This window comes from Hemicordylus capensis, chromosome 5 (assembly GCF_027244095.1).
Source record: "Hemicordylus capensis ecotype Gifberg chromosome 5, rHemCap1.1.pri, whole genome shotgun sequence".
In the NCBI taxonomy this organism is placed as follows: Eukaryota; Metazoa; Chordata; class Lepidosauria; order Squamata; family Cordylidae; genus Hemicordylus; species Hemicordylus capensis.
Genome location: NC_069661.1, coordinates 947,137 through 964,953, shown reverse-complemented (window position 1 = coordinate 964,953; position 17,817 = coordinate 947,137). Strand labels below are relative to the sequence as shown.

General features: G+C 56.7%; 2 protein-coding genes across 3 annotated transcripts; both read left to right on the top strand.

Annotated features, from left to right (window-relative positions):
- Positions 1–403: 403 nt before the first annotated feature.
- On the top strand, positions 404–5,580 carry INO80B (INO80 complex subunit B). Of its 2 annotated transcripts, none has more exons than XM_053254599.1 (5): positions 404–616; positions 2,505–2,691; positions 3,143–3,261; positions 3,560–3,735; positions 4,394–5,580. In XM_053254599.1, exons 1-5 carry the CDS (start codon positions 556–558, stop codon positions 4,856–4,858), a joined length of 1,008 nt encoding a protein of 335 aa, XP_053110574.1. In that variant the 5' UTR covers positions 404–555; the 3' UTR covers positions 4,859–5,580. The 2 variants fall into 2 exon arrangements, with proteins under 2 accessions (XP_053110574.1, XP_053110575.1); XM_053254600.1 differs by having other exon boundaries at positions 3,143–3,266; positions 3,560–3,731; positions 4,394–4,795.
- Positions 5,581–11,804: 6,224 nt separating this feature from the next.
- WBP1 (WW domain binding protein 1) lies at positions 11,805–15,299 on the top strand. Its single transcript, XM_053254598.1, has 4 exons — positions 11,805–12,177; positions 12,341–12,443; positions 13,292–13,453; positions 13,982–15,299. Exons 1-4 carry the CDS (start codon positions 12,097–12,099, stop codon positions 14,644–14,646), a joined length of 1,011 nt encoding a protein of 336 aa, XP_053110573.1. The 5' UTR covers positions 11,805–12,096; the 3' UTR covers positions 14,647–15,299.
- The last annotated feature ends 2,518 nt before the right edge of the window (positions 15,300–17,817 follow it).

Sequence of the window (17,817 nt, the reverse complement as noted above, 5' to 3'; positions counted from 1 at the left end):
ACAGTGGCCCACCAGATGTCGCTGGAAGCCACAGGCAGGAGCTGGAAGAGGCAGGCCCTCCCTCCTGCTGTTCCTCCCCTGCAACTGGGACTCAGAGGCATCCTGCCTCGGAGGCTGGAGGTGGCCCAAAGCCCTCCAACTAGTAGCCATTGATCGACCTCTCCTCCATGAAGTCATCCAAACCCCTCTTCAAGCCATGCAGGTTGTTGGCTGTACCGGGAAGTATGACTTTATAGCGCACAAATGCTCCAAAATATATACATTCATTCATTCACCATAATAACCACAAGCCATTTCAAGGTGCTGAGGGGGGACCAAGCGGGCTGCTCGCGGACTTCGTGGCCGTATTAGGCGCTGCAGTGCAGAGCAGACCTCCGCGCCCTCCGCTTTGCACATGCGCAAACCCGCCAAACGCATCAAAGCGCCCGGCGTAGCACAGGTTTGTCATACTCATCGACGAGTGGCCGGGGAGCGGAAGTGCGTCAGAGGAAGGAGCGGGCCGTGTCCGCTCGCGAGTGGCGTCCCCCTTCCGGTTGGAGTCTCCCGCGCCGGTTGATGAGGAAAGTGTGGCGGAGGGGCGTCGGCGGCAGCAGGATGGAGGGCGCTGCCGGGCGGGGTGAGAGGCCACCGCGTGAGCGCGCGTGCGTGTGCGCGCCTCCCGCCCCAGTGATCCTGGCAGCCGCGCTGCCTGCAGGCTGGCCATTCGGCAGGGAGAGCTGCGCGGTTCCCCGAGCTCGGCTGGCCAGCCTGCAGGCAGCGCGGCTGCCGTGATCGCCGCCGGGGCGGGGAGGGGGAGAGGAGCCAACGGCGCTCCGGGAAGAAGGGCGGGCAGGCAGGCAGGCAGGCGTGCTTCCTTGGGCGCCTCACCCGCCGCTCGGCATGAAGTGGAGGGGCCAGCTCTTCTGGGAGGGGCCGCCCGCCCCCCCCTCCGTTGCTTCCCCGCCGCCACGCCCCCTGCAGTGCAGGCTCCCCCTTGAGTAAGAGCCGCCCCCTTCTCCCTAAATCTGGCCTGCCCCCTGGTCCAGTGGCCACCCCCGGCCACATCATGATCCCCGGGTCCCTCCCAGCCAGGCAGGAGGATGCTGAGCAGGCTGGGGCTCCCCCCTCCGCACTTCTCAGGAGAACACCACTCTCCTTCCGCAGCCCTGGGCATCAGCAGGGTGGCCGAGCATGCTGGCTCTCTCCCTTCGCCTCCAGGCACCGGGTGGGGTGCATAGACCGCAGCCTTGTGTGTGGAAGGGAGAGGCTGATCCTTGGCTGCCCAGGACTCCCTAGTCAGTTTCATGGTTTAGGAAGGGACACCGCAGTGGATGGAGACAAACAGCTGAGTTGCTTCATGGGTACGGTCAGTGCCAATATGCAGGTGTGTTTTTAGGCAAATGAAAGGGCACCAAGTGACTCCCGAAGGGCGGGGTCTTTCAAGAGGGGAGTGATTCCCAGTCTAAAGGCTTGCCCATGGTGGAGTTCCTGCCTCACCTGTTGGTCTGAATCCATTCCTTGTGATTATGAGAGGAGAGCTGGTGTTGTGGTAAAGTGTGCCGTCAAGTTGGTGTCAACTCCTGGCGACCACAGAACCCTGTGGTTGTCTTTTGGTAGAATACAGGAGGGGTTTACCATTGCCTCCTCCTGCGCAGTATGAGATGATGCCTTTCAGCATCATAGGAGCACTGGAAACTGCCATATACTGAGTCAGACCATTGGCTTATCTAGCTCAGTATTGTCCACATACACAGACTGGCAGCGGCTTCTCCAAGGCTGCTGGCAGGAATCTCTCTCAGCCCTATCTCGGAGATGCTGCCAGGGAGGGATCTTGGAACCTAGATGCTCTTCCCAGAGCGGATCCATCCCCTGAGGGGAAGAGCTTCCAGTGCTCTCACTTCCAGTTTCCCTTTCATATGCAACCAGGGTGGACCCTGCTTAGCTAATGGGAACAAGTCATGCTTGCTACCACAAGACCAGCTCTCCCATCTGCCTGTATCACTGCTGCCTGATATAGGTGTTTCCCATAGTCTGGGAAACATACCAGCGGGGATTTGAACTGGCAACCTCTGGCTTGATAATCATTTCCCTCCTGCGCCATTAGGTGGCTGGTGTTGTGGTAGCAAGCATGAATTTCCCCCTTTGCTAAGCAGGGTCTGCCCTAGTTTGCATTTGAATGAGAGACACATATAAGCACTGTTAGATATTCTTCTTGGGGATGGGGCTGCTCTGGGAAGAACTCTTGCTTGCAGAAGGTCCCACGATCCCTCCTGGCAGCATCTCCAAGACAGGGCTGTGAGAGTCTCCTGCCTGCAACCTTGGAGAAGCTGCTACCAATCGGTGTAGACAATACTGAGCTAGATGGACCCATGGTCTGCCTCCATATAAGGCAGCTTCCTATGTTTCTATGGTTCCTAAAGATGCCCTGTAGTGACTACAGGACATCTCCTCCTTGTTATGGGGGTGGTTTGCCTCCTCTCTTAGCCCCATCATGGTTGCCTGCTTGCTTTGTCTTCCCGCTGCAGGCGATGAGGACGAGTCTAACAGCCATGGGTCCCACAAGAAGAAGCACAAGAAACATAAGAAGAAGCACAAAAAGCGACATCACCGTGAGGATGGAGTTGTGGCAGCAGTGGAATTGGGTGCTGCCCTCCCCAAGCCCCAGCTGAAGCTCAAGATCAAGCTGGGTGGGCAGATCTTGGGCACTAAGAGGTATGGCGTCTCTGGCCTCTGGTGGGGAGGGTGGGGGAGGGAATGATGCATAGAAAGAAAAGATGTCCAGTGGTGGTTGGAGGTGGCTAGCCATTGTTTTCGTCTCTCTCTCTTGGAGCTTTACCCATCCAAATGGCGGTTAACATGTTCAGAATGTATGTAAAATCTAAGCTGTTAAAATAAGGTGAAGCCAACACTGATTAAAACGCTACCCAAGTCTGGCAGCCTGCACTTGAAGCTCTCTCCTACTGCTTCTGGGGAAAGCTCAGCCCTTCTGAGTTTCCAGGGGAAGCACGTTCCATAGCTGAGGAGCCTCTAGCCTCTTTGCCTGCTCTGCTTGGATGTTCCTCCCGCTGTGCAGAGCTGGGCCCAACTAGCCGGAGTCCCTCCTGCGGTCTCTGCCATTCCAGGTGTGACCTGAGAGCTTCTTGGCTTTCTCTTCCCTCGCCAGTGTGCCCACCTTCACCGTCATCCCCGAGAGGCCACGCTCCCCCTCCCCGCTGATGGTTGTGGACGATGAGGATGAGCCCATGGAAGGGGTGCCCATTGAACAGTATCGAGCCTGGCTGGGTGAGGTGCTGTGGAATTCCTCCCGGCTGGGGATGGGGGGAAGGGCCTCTTTTTGCAGGGGAGGACGGTGGCCCCCTCCTCCTCTTCTGGAGCTAGCCCGGCCACTGGGCTGCTTGCATGTGTCACCTGGCCCCAAGAAGGGGGCAAGGGGGCTGGCTGCGTTGGTCAGGATGATGTGGGGGGCGCTCTGTGGCTGTTGCCAGCTGGCTCGGGGCGACTCCATTTCCTTCTGAGCAGAGAGCTGGCTAGGGCTGCCCTTCCGAGCGGTCACGAAGGCCCCTTCTCCACGTGCCCCTAGATGAGGATAGCAATCTGGAGCCCTCCCCGCTGCCAGAGCTCGACACCGACCTGGCCTTTCCCGCTCGTGAAGAAGAGGAGGAGCAGCGCTGGCTGGACGCCCTGGAGCGGGGGGAGCTGGATGACAACGGGGAGCTCAAGAAGGAGGTGGACGAGTCCTTGCTCACCGCCAGGCAGGTGAGGCGGCGGGGGGGAGGGGGGCGCTGGGGGGAGGGAGAGTGAGGAGGGCTGCTTGGCCCTTCGGGTCTGGGCGTGTGCGGCTGAGAGGAAGCAGCAGAGGCCGGGCTGTCTTCCTTGGTGGGGCGGACAGGCCTTGGCAGCATGGAATCCTTTCTTGGGGTGGCCTCCCGGAGGGTGCCTCCAGTCCCCGCATGACAGGTGTGCTGGCCAACCTCCCTGGGTGGTCCTGTGGTTGAGGGCGAATAAGGCCCTTGCTTGAGGAAGGAGAGCGCAATGCCCAGGCTTGCCCAGCCCCCAGCTGGCTCGGCTCTCTTCCTGCCAGCGGCAAAGGAGGCCAGTTCATCTGGGCCTGCTATGGCCGTGTGGCAGGGAGGGGCGAGGCGGCCCCCTCTCTCCTCCAAGGTGGTCCCGTCCCAGCCCCTGGAGGGGAAAGGGCCTCTTTCCGCTCTGTGTGAATAAGCCTGTCTCCTCATGGCCAGCCCTTCGAGCAGGACCCTGCCCTGGGCAGCACTGCCGAAAAGCAAGCCTGGGGGGCGGGGTGTGTGTATCCGGCCGTGCTCCCAGCCGGGGCCCTTGTGAGTGCGGGGCCCTTGGGACTCTGGGCTGCCTGGCCGGGTCCTGCCAGGGGCTGCCACTTGGCTCTCTGTGCCTGCAGAAAGCCCTCCTGCACAAGCAGCAGAGCCAGCCCCTGCTGGAGCTGCCGATGGGCTACAAGGCCAAGGAGCTGACCGAGGAGATGCTGGTGAAGCGGGAGGAGCGGGCTCGCAAGCGGCGCCTGCAGGCTGCCAAGAAGGCCGAGGAGAACAAGAACCAGACCATCGAGCGCCTCACCAAGACCAGCAAGGCCAAAGTGAAGACGCTGCGCGAGCGCAAAGCCAAGGCGGCCGCGGCCCCCACGGTCTGCTACCGCAGTGCTGCTGAGGGCATCACCGTGTCCTTCCCTCCAGGAGCCGCCCTGCCTTTGCTGCCCCCCCTCCTGCCTGTCCTGCCCCCAGCCACCGCCTGTGGGGTCAGCGGCTGCCCCAACCTCAAGCGCTACTCGTGCTCCCGCACTGGGGTGCCCCTCTGCAGCCTGGCCTGCTACAAGAAGAATTTGTGGCTTCAACAGGTGGCAGCCTAGCAGCATTTCGCCGCCCCCCCCCTTGCACCACAGTGGGGCCAGAGAAGTGCCGCCTGCTGCTGCTGCTGCTAGAAGGCGCCGGGACTCCTCTGCGAGCTGCTCTGTAATCATGGCGAGGAGGGGCCAGAGGGCGGCCACAACCCATTCATTCCCCCTGAGCGGAGGCAGCCGGGTGGTGGCAGTGCCAGGCTGTCCATTGGCCAGGAAGGGCATCGCTTCTCAAACGGGCTGGGCCCCAGCAGCAGCCGGCCTCCCCCCCCCCACTTCTGAGACTGCCAGCACCTAGGTGTTTCGTGAGGAGAGCGTCTCTCAAAGCAGACCTGGTGCCGCCTGCAGTTCTGCTTCACGTGGAAGGATGTGATCCACGGTGGTGTTACTGCTGCAGGCTACTTCCTGGTCATGCAGGACCCGGAGGGGGAGAGTGTGTGTGTGTGTGTGTGTGTGTGTGTGTGTGTGTGGAGTCAGCCCTGCGGACGTCTGAACTGGCATGGGGCCCCAAGAAGTGGCTCCAGCAATCCCGCTGTTCCTCTTGTACCTCCCCCTCTCCAATTCCGCTGCCTTTAGGAGCCTTGCCGTCAGCTGTTACATGAGGGCAGGAAAGGATGGGTGGCATTTCAAAGTTCCTGGCTCAGTCAAACCTGGAGATGAACATGGTTTTATTGGTCGTTTCTTTATGGTGATATGAATTAGAGATGCAATGAATATTAAAATATTGAGAAGAGCCTCATCTGGTCTGATTGCTGTTGCCTCGCCTCTCCCTGCCCCTCCGTCTCTTGGGCCTGTGAGCTCTAGAGGAGATGTTCTGCTTGGGACAGGCCAGGTGGCGACTGCCAGAGGCCTTCACTTGTAGCTGGGCTCCACCTCTCCACGGGGCCCCTGCTGTGCAGTTTACTGTGGCTGAAGATGGTGGGAGATGTAGTTCAGCAGCAGCTGGAGAGCCAGGGTTGCCTCCCCCTGCGCTCGCTGCTTGCTCCTCTGTAGAGCAGTGCATGCCCGAGCCTGTGTCACTCCAGGAGCTCACGTGTGCCCGCCTGGAAAGGATATCCTTCTCTTGCCTGGTAGAAGGCCGCTGCCCTTTTCCTGCCTCTTCCCTGCACCCCTCGTGCCTAGGAGGTCTTTCGGAGAAGCTTGGGTTTGCTTGTCTGGAGTGGATCCATGGCAGAGGGGCAGGGGTGAGTGATGGTAAAAGCTTTCCACTTGGTGCCCTGGAAGGGAACAGTTAGTTTCTCCACAAAGATGCTTGAGTGCTGGTTATTACCTGTTAAGCCCTGAATGGCTGGGTCCAAGGTGTTTAAGAGGACGCCACCTTCTTCAGGAGCCCCGCTGCCTCTTAAGATAATCAGGCGAGGTCCAGTAGCGGTTGCCACCAACTCAGTTGGTAGCAACTCAAAACTGGGCACTGAGCTAGAGGGACCAATGATCTGACTCAGTATATGGCAGCTTCCTATGTTCCTGTGACTTTGGAACAGGCTTCCTAACAAAATTAGAGCCTCCCTGTCTCTGGGTGTTTTTAAGAAGCATCTGAAAACACCTGTTTAGTCAGGCTTTGAGTTTATAGTTTTAAAGTTCTAAGTTTTAAATGTTTATATCTGTATTTCTAATTGTGCTTTGTGTTTTTATATTGCGAACCACCCAGAGATTTATATATGGGGTGGTATAAAAATGTGCTAAATCAATAATTAATAAATAAATTTTAGGTAGGTTTCCTGCTGCTGTCAGTGACACAGGATCCCATCTCACTTTATTATTGTACAGTTTTTTCCTATGACACATGGTTTTTATATACACATGACTAGTCTCAACTTTCTCCACACCATGCATGATTTTGTAACTTCTATCATGACTCCCCTCAGTCATCTTTTTTCTAAACTAAAAAGCCCCAGGAGTTGTAGCCTTGCCTTATGAATAAGGTACTCTAGGCCCCTGATCATCTTGGTTGCCTCTTCTGCAACTTTTCCAGTACTACAATGCCCATTTTGAGGTATGGTGAACAGAACTACACCCAGTACTCCAAATGTGGCCACACCATAGTTTTGTATAAGGGCATTATAATATTAGTAGTATTATTTTCAGTCCCCTTCCTAATAATTCCAAGCACGGAATTTACTTTTTCACAGCTGCTGTATATTGAGTCAACACTTTCAACGAGATGTCCACCACAACCACAAGATCCCTCTCCTGGTCGAGCACCAACAGCTCAGACCCCATTAGTGAATATGTGAAGTAGGGGTTTTACCCCGAAATGCATCAATTCATACTTGCCAACATTGAACCGCATTTGCCATCTTGTTGCCCACTCACCCAGTTTGGAGAGATCCTTTTGGAGCTGCGCACAATCTGTTTTGGATTTCACTATCTGAAAGAGTTTAGTATCATCTGCAAATTTGGCCCTGCTTACCCCAACTTCTAGATCATTTATGAATAAATCAAAAAGCACCGGTCCCAGTACAGATCCCGGGGGGACCCTACTTCTTTCTTACTTCCATTGTGAAAGCTCTCCATTTATCCCTACCCTGTTTCCTGTCCTTCAACCAGTTAGCAATCTACACATGTACTTGTCCCCTTATCCCATGACTGCTAAGCTTTCTCAAGAGTCTCTGATGAGAGACCTTGTCAAAAGCTTTTTGAAAGTCCAGGTATACTATGACAACTGGATCACCTTTATCCACACACCTGTTGACACTCTCAAAGAACTCCAAAAGGTTGGTGAGGCAAGATTTACCTTTGCAGAAGCCATGCTGGTTCTCCCTCAGCAAGGTCTATTCTATATGCTTAACAATTTCATCCTTGAGATTGCTTTCCATCAATTTGCCCACAAAAGATTTAAGCTAACAGGACTATGATTTCTTGGATCCCCTTTTGAAAATTGGTGTTACATTAGCTACTTTCCAGTCCTCTGGTACAGATCCTGATTGTAGGGATAAAATATGTATATTTGCAAGACCAGCAATTTCACATTTGAGTTATTTAAGGACTCGGGTGGATGCTGTCTGGCCCTGGCTATTTTTTTGGTTTTTATTTTTTCCAGACAGTTTAGAACATCACCTCTATCTGACTCAGTTCTTTAGCTTCTATCCAGCGTGGTGTAGTAGTTAGAGTGCTGGACTAGAACCGGGGAGACCCAAGTTCAAATCCCCATTCAGCCATGATACTTGCTGGGTGACTCTGGGCCAGTCACGTGTCTCTCTCAGCCTAACCTACTTCACAGGGTTGTTGTGAGGAGAAACTTAACTATGTAGTACACTGCTCTGGGCTCCTTGGAGGAAGAATGAGATATTTTTTTAAATGTAAATAAATATCCCTGGGAAGCCTGGTTCAGGCACAGGTATATGCTCAGTATCCTCTGCTGTGAAGACAGAAGCAAAGAGCCTGTTTAGCTTCTCTGCAATCTCCATATCCTGCTCAATAATCCCTTTTACTCCTTCATCATCTAATAGTCCAACCGCCTCCCTGGTAGGTTTCCTGCTTCTGGTGTATGTAAAGGTTTTGTTTATTTATTATTTATTTATTTTTGATTTGATTTGATGTGTATACCGCCCTTCCAAAATGGCACAGGGCAGTTTACAATTAAAACAAACCACTAAAACAGTAAAGAGCTAAAACAAATTAAAAGCAACATAACAATTAACAATTTAAAAACATTTTAAAACAACAATTACAGTGATTAAAACCTCCAAAATCGGGTTTTTAATTTTAAAATAAACCAGATATTAAAACCCCCAAAATGTAGGAAGCTGAGAAAGCTTGGGTGAAAAAATGGGTTTTCAGGTGTTTTTTGAAAAGTGCCAGAGATGGGGAGGATCGTATCTCAGCAGGGAGCGCATTCCACAATCTCGGGGCAGTGACCGAGAAGGCCCGTCTCTGTGTAGCCACCAAACGAGTTGGCCGTAACTGGAGACGGACCTCCTCAGATGACCTCAATGGGCGGTGGGGCTCATAATGAAGAAGACACTCTCTTTATTCCCCTTGATGCTTTTAATTAAATGTTCCTCAAACTCTCTTTTCGCCTCCCTTATTGACACCTTGCATTTCATTTGCCAGTGTTTATTCCTTTCTGTTCTCTTCATTTGGGCAGACCTTTCAATCTCAGAAGGAAGTCTCCTTCCCCTTTATAACTTCCTTGACTTTACCTGTTAGCCATGCTGGCATCCTCCCGGTCTTGGTGGTACCTTTCCTCCTTTTTTGGTATATATTCTAACTGGGCTTCTATTATTGTGGTTTTAAATGACTCTCTTGGTTTTATTTTATTTATTTATTTGATTTATAATGGCTCAGGTTTTCACATCAAAAACAATTAAATTCAAAACTAAACAATTAAAATAATTAAAAACCATAAATCTAAGAGCCTGGGTGAATAAATGTGTCTTCAGCACCTTTTAGAAAGTTGCCAGAGATGGAGAGGCTCTTATTTCAACAGGGAGCACATTCCCAAGGCCAGGGGGAACAATGGAGAAGGCCCGTTCCCGAGTAGCTGCCAAATGAGTTGGCGGCAACCACAGACGAACCTCTCCAGATGGTCTTAACAGGCGGTGGGGCTCATGGTGAAGAAGATGCTCTCTTAAATACCCAGGGCCTAAGCTGTTTAGGGCTTTATAGGTAATAAGCAGCACCTTGTATTTTGCCCAGAAATTTATCTGCAGCGCTTTCCCTTTCATTTTGCTTTTCACCAAACTTCTCATTTTAGAGAAGTTTCCTCTTCTGAAATTCAAAGTGTCTGTGTCAGATGATTCTCTCCTCACATGTATGCTGAATTTGTTCACATTATGGTCACTGTTCCCTAAAGGTTCCACCACCACGACATTTCATACCAAGTCCTGTGCACCACTCAGGATTAAGTCCAAGGTGGTCTTCTTTGTCATTACCTGTGTATTTATTTATTTAACTTATTTGTATACTTCCCAAAATGCAAGTCTCTGGGCGGTTTATAACAAAATAATAAAGACAAGTAAAAAGGTAAAAATATTGCAACAATTGAATACAATGTTAAAACTATTAAAAATAATAAAACTATTAAAACAGTATCTAATTGAGAGCCAGCATAGCATAGTGGTTAGAGCGTTGGGCTACAACCAGGAAGCCCTGAGTTTGAATCCCCATTCAACCATGAAACTCAATGGGTGACTCTGGGCCAGTCATGTATCTCTCAGCCTAACCTACCTCACAGGGTTGTAGCGAGGAAGCTCCTCTGTAACTCTGGGCTCCTCGGAGGAAGAGCTATATAAATGTAATAAATAAATAAATTAAATGAAAGCCTGGGTGAACAAAAGTGTCTTGACAGCCTGTTTAAAAGTTGTCAGAGATGAGGAGGCTCTTATTTCAGCAGCAACAGAGAAGGCCTGGCTGTCCCCGAATAGCCGGTGGCACCTGCAGACGAACCTCTCCTGATGATCTGAATGGGCGGTGGGGTTCATAGCAAAGGACTTTCTCTTAAATTCACCCAGTCTGTGTGTGGGAAATTGAAATCACCCATTATTACAGCCTTGAAAGCATGCAGTCTGGCAAAGTCAGAGTAAGTGGTGCTTGGAGTGTCTCTTGGTTTCACTGAGCATGGCTACTTGTCTGAGGGCTAGAGGCCACTTCCAGCCTCAGAGGCAGGTTGCACGGGAGTAACTGCAGGGCACTTTCCAGATTAGACCCTGCAATGGGGTCAGGATGTATCTCGGAAGTGTGCTTCCACACTTTGTGTTGTGACACCGCAGTCCCTACGTGGGCAGCAGGGGGCCGTTCATGTTGCCAATGCCTTGTTTCTAATTTAATCGATTATGTCGTATGTCTGGTGTAAAAAAGTTGTTGAATTCCGGGTTGTTGTTTCCGAGAGACCCTGCTGTTTACATTTTGAATGTGACTTGCCTGAAAGGAGGCGTTTTGCTGCTGTTGAGCAGCTAGTCTGGAAAGCGCCCAGGAGAGGGGGCCTGCCCTCTTGCCTGTGGGCTTCCAGCGGCGGCTGGTGGGCCACTGTGTAAGGCAGGATGCCGCACCAGATGGGCCTTCCTGGGCCTGATCCAGCAGGGCGGCTGTTCTTAGGTAGCGTAGCACTCGACTGGCTGCTGGAGGGGCGCTGCAAGTGGCAGGCAGCCTAGCGGAACCTGCAGCAGAGGAGGAGGGCAGGCTGCCCCGGCCTCAGCCGCGCCTTCTTCCACCACCAGCGCCCGGCCCTGGCCTGGGCAGAGCGACGGGCTTCCAAGCAGAGAGTGGGGAGCAGCTGGCCAGGCCGGGCGGGGCGGCAGGGCTTGCTGGCAAGACGGAGCCCCACCAAAGCAGCAGCCTCCTCCTCCTCCTCCTCCGGGGCCAGGAGCAGCTGGTCCTCCTGGGCCGGGCTGGGGGAGAGGCTGCTTCTCCTTCCTGGCGCTCCGTTCGCTGCTCTCTCCGCTCCAGCGTCGCCGAGAGTTGCTCTGCCTGCAGCCGCGGGGCGGGGCGTGAGGGAGCTTTGGGAAGCAGAGGCAGCTGCGCCTCCCCTGGCGCCCCGCCCCCTCGGCGTGGGGGGAGGAAGATACGGAGGGAGGGCTCCTGGGCGTAGGGGCCTGGCGGAAGAGGCGGGACAGAGCGACAGCTACAGGCTCTTCCTGCCTGCTATTGCCAACGGCTCTCCTTCAGAAGCCCCACCCATCTATTTGCCTCGCAGCTTCCCATTGGCTCGCTTCTGAAGCCCCCGCCTATTGCAGCCAGTGCCTGCATTTGATTGGTTGATAGGTTTCCAGAGAGCCCTCCCAGTAAGCATGCTCTTTAGTCGCTCTCTCGACGTGTAGCAGCCGGATTACCATAGTCCTCTGACCATTGGCCAGTTGATCCGCCGGTCACTCGTAGGGCGGATTTTCTCGTACCCTCGTTGGTCGGCGGAACTGTCGTTCATCGTTGCCCACGGAGGTGGATGATAGTTACTGGCGTCAGGCCGCGCCCATCACCATGGGGGGCGGGACGCCATCTCTTTGTCTGCTGTTGTTAGGGTAGAAGCCGATCGCCCGTTGGCTGGAGCGTAGAGAGAGCTCCGGCGCTGATTGGTGGCGCCCCTGGGAGCGGAAATCGATTGGTGGGATTCGTGCGGCGGGGCGGGGATTGCTGCCTGGAGCCATGGCGGCTGCAGAGGCCGGGGCGACGGAGCCGGGCCCAGCCGCCCCCGGAGGAGCCGGCAGGGACGCGGCCGCCATGGCCAGGCCCCAGGCGGAGCAGCAGCAGCAGCGGCGGCGGTGGCGGCCCGGGCAGCGGGCGGCGCGGGGCCTGGCCGGGCTGTAGGTGGCGTCATGGAGCGGCCGCGGCCTCCGCCAGGGAGAGAGGCGGCGCAGGCCGGGTGGGCCGCCCTGCTGGGCCGGGAGCGGCAGCAGGTACGCGCGGGGCGGGGAGCCTGCGGCGGCGGCGGCGGCGGCGGCCCCCGAGGAGGCCTGGAAGGAGGGGGCGGGCGAGCGGGCGGGCTGCCTGGCGAGGGGCTGCCTGGGCCTGCGCGCCTGCCGGGCTCTCCCTCCGCCCGCCTGTCTGTCTGTCTTGCAGGCCCGCGAGTACTGCCCCGGGGTGAACAACCAGCCCTACGTCTGCGAGACGGGCCACTGCTGCGGCGAGACGGGCTGCTGCATCTACTACTACGAGCTCTGGTGTGAGTCGGCGCGCCCGGCCCGGCGGGGGGTGGGGTGGGGTGCAGCCCCACGGAGCGGCCCCTCTCGGTGCGCGGGGGAGGCAGGCGGGCAGCCAGGCGCGCCCGAGGAGCTGCCCCCCCCCCGTGCTCTCCCTCCCCCCCTCCCTCTCGCGTGGCCCGCTGTGGAGGAGAGCTCTGCTGCAGGCTGGCCGGCTGGCCGGCCATTCATCAGGTAGAGCTGGGCAGGTCTTGCAGGCAGCGTGGAGGCAAAGGGGGCTGCGCGGAGCAGAGGCAGCTGCGCCTCAAATCTCCCTCGCCTTGGTAGGACAAACTGAAGACGGGAGCCCGGCGAGATCTGAAGGGCGGAGGGAGGAGCGCCTGGAGTGGACCCCGTGTGGGCGCGGAAAGGGCAGGAAGCCGATCTAGAGGCATCTCCTGGCTGGGGGGAGGAGGGGGGGCTGGACAGTGCCAACGCCTGCCTTGCCCCATGGTGGGCTCTCCGTGGCTGGAGGTTTCCAGCAGCCGCTGGGTGGCCGTCTGTCAGGGATGCTGTGGAGAGGGTGGACTAGAAGATCTCCAGGGGCCTTCCCAGTAGCTGGCTTTGGCTTCAGACTGCACGGACTGACTGACTCACTCACTCACTGATGGGATCGATGCCCCCCGCCCTGCCCTCTCCCCTCCCGGCGGCCCGGTCCCATGCCTGTCAGGGCCGTTAGAGGCCTCGCCTTCCCCTCGAGGTTGCCATGTCCGGAGCCCAGCCAAAAGCTTTCTTCCTCGCGTGGCGGCCAGGGCTCAAGGTGCAGCCAGAGAGGGGGCCTGTATTCTGACTGGCTCCTCTCTCTCCTCCTCCTCCTCCTCCTCTTTTCCAGGGTTCTGGCTTCTTTGGACCATCCTGATCCTGTTCAGCTGTTGCTGCGCCTACAGGCACCGCCGGGCCAAACTGCGCCTCCAGCAGCAGCAGCGGCAGCGCGAGATCAACCTCATTGCCTACCATGGTGCCTGCAACTACCCGCCGTCCATGATGGATCTCAGTGAGTGGCTTCAGGTTGCCGCCAGAGGGCTGTTGCCGGGCTGGCTCTGAGCCAGTAGGGAAGGTGGCAGTGGTCAGGGCTGTCCCCAGAATGAGCGGGGAGGGCAGGTGGTGGCCCAGTTGTGCCCTGGTCTGGAGAACTCTAAGCAGGGCAAGGTCAGAAAGGAGCCTGGTGGGCCAGCTGGGCTCAGCCCCCTGACGTGGCAGCTCCTTGGAGGGCCCCCGGCAGATGTGTGCAGCCCCCTGGGAGGATGCTGGGGCCAGGTGGGTGGCCTTTTGCTTCTCGTGCTCAGTAGCAGGATTCACTCAACTCCAGGCTGGTGGTTCTCAGAGGGGGAGGGGGAGCTGCCGTGGTGTCAGGGTGGATGGGGAAGGCAGCGTGCTGGGGGTGTCCCGAGACTTCCCCCCGCCCATCCTGGGTGGGGCCTGGGAGCGTGGCCTTGGAGCGTGGCCTTGGAGGCTCTCGGCCTCCTCCCGCTGCCCGGCTCAGCTGCCTTCTCCTCTCTCCCCCCCCCCGCTGCCCCTGCAGGGATGCTGGCTTCCTTCAAGCTGCCTGCCTACGAGGAGGTGGCCCACCGCCCGACCACCCCGCCTCCCCCCTACAGTGCCATCCTGGGGGGCTCCGCCAGCCGCCTGGGCTCCAGCACGCTGACCCTGACGGGCAGCTCCGAGAACTACACCAGCTGCTCCTGCGAGTCCAGCTGCCTGACCTCGCCCAGCAGCGCCTCGCTGTCGGCCACGGAGGCCAGCTCTCCCAGCGAGGGGGAGGCCGAGGCAGGCGGCGGCGGCGGCGGCTGCAGCAGCAGCACAGGGGGCAGCTGGGGGCTGGCCAGCAAGTCGGTGCCCTGCCCCGCCCCGCCCGCCAAGCACACGCTCTTCTCTTCCAACGTGGAGCTCTTTGAAGGCGACCCCCGGCGCCTCTCCGACAGTGACGAGGGGCCCGACGGCATGGACGAGGCCGAGCACTTCCGGCACCGCCGCCTCACGGGTGACTCGGGGATTGAGGTGGGGCGCGGCCAGGAGGAGGAGGAGGAGGAGGCTGCTGGGGACGAGAGCCAGGAGGAGGAGGCGGCCCACCTGCTTGGCAAGGGGCCTCCCTGCTCTCCCGCTGGCATGGAGCTCCGCAGTCTGTGTGGGGGGCAGACGGACGGGGACCCTGAAGAACGAGGCGCCTCACCCACATTGCCTGTCTGAGGGGCGCCTGTCCCGCTTGCCTGGCTGCCCCCTTCCTGCTTCCGGGGGGCTGCTCTCCTTCCTTCATGCCGCCTCAGAGACTCCTCCCCTGCCACGGTTGCCCCAGGGCCAGGCAGCAGGTGGGGGTGAGTGGGGGCCTCTGCCCCCTGCCGGTCACTGTGGAGAACTGCCGCCTTAGCACCAACACTGCCCCGCCCAGACAGCCTGTCGCGTCCCCCTGCCCTGCCCTGCCCCCCCCTCCTCCAGTGGTGTGGCCAGAGGTCTGCCCCCTGGCCTGGGGACCCCACTGCCCTGGGCCCAAGGGCTGGGCCCAGCCCCCTGCTGGACTGTGACTGCCATCATGGTGTGTGTGTGTGTCTTCTGCTCCGCTCCGCAACCTTTGGTACAAGGGGTGGCTCTTCCTTGGTGGGGACCTCCCTGCTCCCTGCCCCCTCCCACATTGCACTGGCCTTGGGCCTTGCTGGTTGCATGACTGGGATGGGTCCTGCTGCTCCCTGCTCCAGCCAGAGTGGAGTGGGGAGCTGGCTTTCTCCCTCGGGCTGCTGGAAGCGGTCAGTTTGGTCCATGCCGTACCAGTGCCTGGGAGCCCGTGGAGTGGAGGTGCTGTTTGCGGGGGCAGCAGCGCGTGCTTATTATTAAAAGAGATGTGGAAATTCTGGCTCATTTGAATTGATGGGATGGGGCGGCAGATGCTGACATGGGAAGGTAGGTGCAGAAGTGACTCCACCGTCGTCGTCCAAGGGGGGCCGCACAGAATCTCGTCAAAGGGAGGGGACTGTCTCTCTCGGGGTGGAGCTACAAGGAAGAGTCTCCTAGGGGTGGGCCCAGGCTCCTCCAGGTCAGAACAGGCCCATGTGGAAGGATGCCTTTTAAAAACCAGAAGTGATGCATCCTCTGGCCTGGTCATTTTCCCAAGCTTCGGGGGTGGGGGGGAAGTGCTGCTGCAGGCACCCGCCCCTGCCTCTCCCTGCAGGCAGAGTTCTTGTGGATCTGCCTCCCTGGCATTGGCTTTATTACAGCCAGTCCCTTCTATTCTCAGGGATTATGGCAGGAACTGTTGGTGTCAGCAGCGGAGTGTCTGCTCCCCGTCCTCTCTAGGACTCTTCTACCAGGCCCGGTTTGGTTGGTTAGTTAGTTAGTATGTATTTAACATATTTTTATACCGCCCAAAATTTACATCTCTGGGTGGTTGACAGCAAAATAAAAATAGGAAAAGTAAAACACTAGTTAAAACAAAAACCAAAAAGTTCCGAACATAACAAGAATTTAACATTTTTAAAGAAGGTGCACAGCAGATGTGTCTTCATGTGGGTTTCCCAGCCAGTGCGAGGAGGCGGGCCTTTGGGCTGGCCCCCCATGGAGCACGCTGCTTGTTTCCGGAGATCTTGGCAGGGCTCCCTACAGTGATCTCCTTCCCAAGTCTCAGCAGCAAATGCCTCTTCTTGGCCTTGGGAGCTGTGTTCCCCTGCTGCTCTCCTCAGCTCCTCCCTGTTAGCCCCCATGGGACCAGCTGCTCCCTCGCCCCACCCACTTGGCCATGGCCTCACAACCGCCTGGCTACAGGGGGGAAGCAGCATTATCCCCCCTTCATCTTGCTCTGTGAGTTGTACCTGGCAGGAGCAGGGCCCTTCCAGTCCCCTACATGGAGCCTTTGCTTCGCATTAGCAGCTGGTCCTTCTGAATACCTAGCTGGCCACAATCCAGCAGTCCTACCTGATCTGAGCTGCCAGTTTCCATCCATGTCAAGCAAAGCTCTTCCCAGTCTAAAGTTGATTCACTGACAATGTCTCTTTGAAATCCCCCCCCCAATTTTAGGGACATCTTTCAGTTGGTGGTATTTATCTTGCCATGGGGAAGGGAAGCGGGGCGTGTGAGAGAGGGGTGGGGTTCCTGGCCTGTCTTTGCTGGTGGGGAAAGAGCAGCTTGGAGTTGTTAGAAAATAACTTGGGGGGAGGGCGCCGCTGGAAACCCACAGGAAGGAGTTGAGGGCAGGCCCTCCCTCCTGCTGTTACTCCTCTGCAACTGGTACTCAGGCATCCTGCCTCTGAGGCTGGAGGTGGCCTATAGCCCTCCTAACTAGTAGCCATTGATAGACCTCTTCTCCAAGAAGTTAGCCAAACCCCTCTTCAAGCCATTCAGGTTGTTGGCTGTCACCACATCTTGTGGCAGAGAATGGTGTGATAAAGTATTTGGCAAATTTCTTGGCAATTAGTTTCATGACCCCCTACTTCTAGACCCCTGGTTCTAGAGTTATGCAGGAGGGAGAAGAATTTCTCTCTCTTCACTTTCTCCACACCATGCATGGTTTTATAGACCTCTATCATGTCTCCCCGCAGTTGTCTTTTTTCTAAACAAAATAGCCCCAGGTGTTGTAGCCTTGCCCCCTAAGGAAGGTGCAGCCCCTGGTCATCTTGGTTGCCTGCCCTCTTCTGCACCTTTCCCAATTCTACAGTGTCCTTTTTGAGATGTGGGGACCAGAATTGTACACAGTACTCCGTGTGTGGCTGCACCATCGTTTTGTATAAGGGCATTTTAATTTTGAAGCCCCTACAATTTCAGTCTTGGCCCATGTGCAAAGGTCCAGCTGCTCACTAGCCTAGAGACCAGGCAAGGGGGGCTGGCTCAGCCCCCTCCCCAAATTGTTTGAGATCAATACAGTGGCTCAGATGCCAACGGACCACCTCACGCGCCTGGGTCCCTTGCTAGAGGCAGGGGGTTCTGGGGGTCCAGCTTTGCTGCCCAAAGCAGCCACATGAGGTTGGGCGCGGCCTCCAGATCCACCTGCCTGGGGGCAGCAGGGAAGCCGACTTCTCTGCAGTGGGTAGTGTTTCGCACTGGACACCCAAGCATGCTGCGTGAGACTGCCCAGGCAGGGCAGGCACACCCTTTCCAAAGTTCTGCTTGGCGCTGGGAGGGCCACCTCCTGGCAGAGGGCCCTCCAGCCCCCGCTCCAAGGCTTCCAGCAAAAAGAGGTGATAGATTAGCTGTTTTATTTCCAGTCCCCTTCCTAATGATCCCTAGCATGGAATTGGCTTTTTTCACAGCTGCCGCACATTGAGTCGACGCTTTCAACAAGGTGTCCACCACGACCCCAAGATCCCTCTCCTGGTCAGTCACCAACAGCTCAGATCCCATCAGCATATACTTGGAAGTTGGGGTTTTTCATCCCAA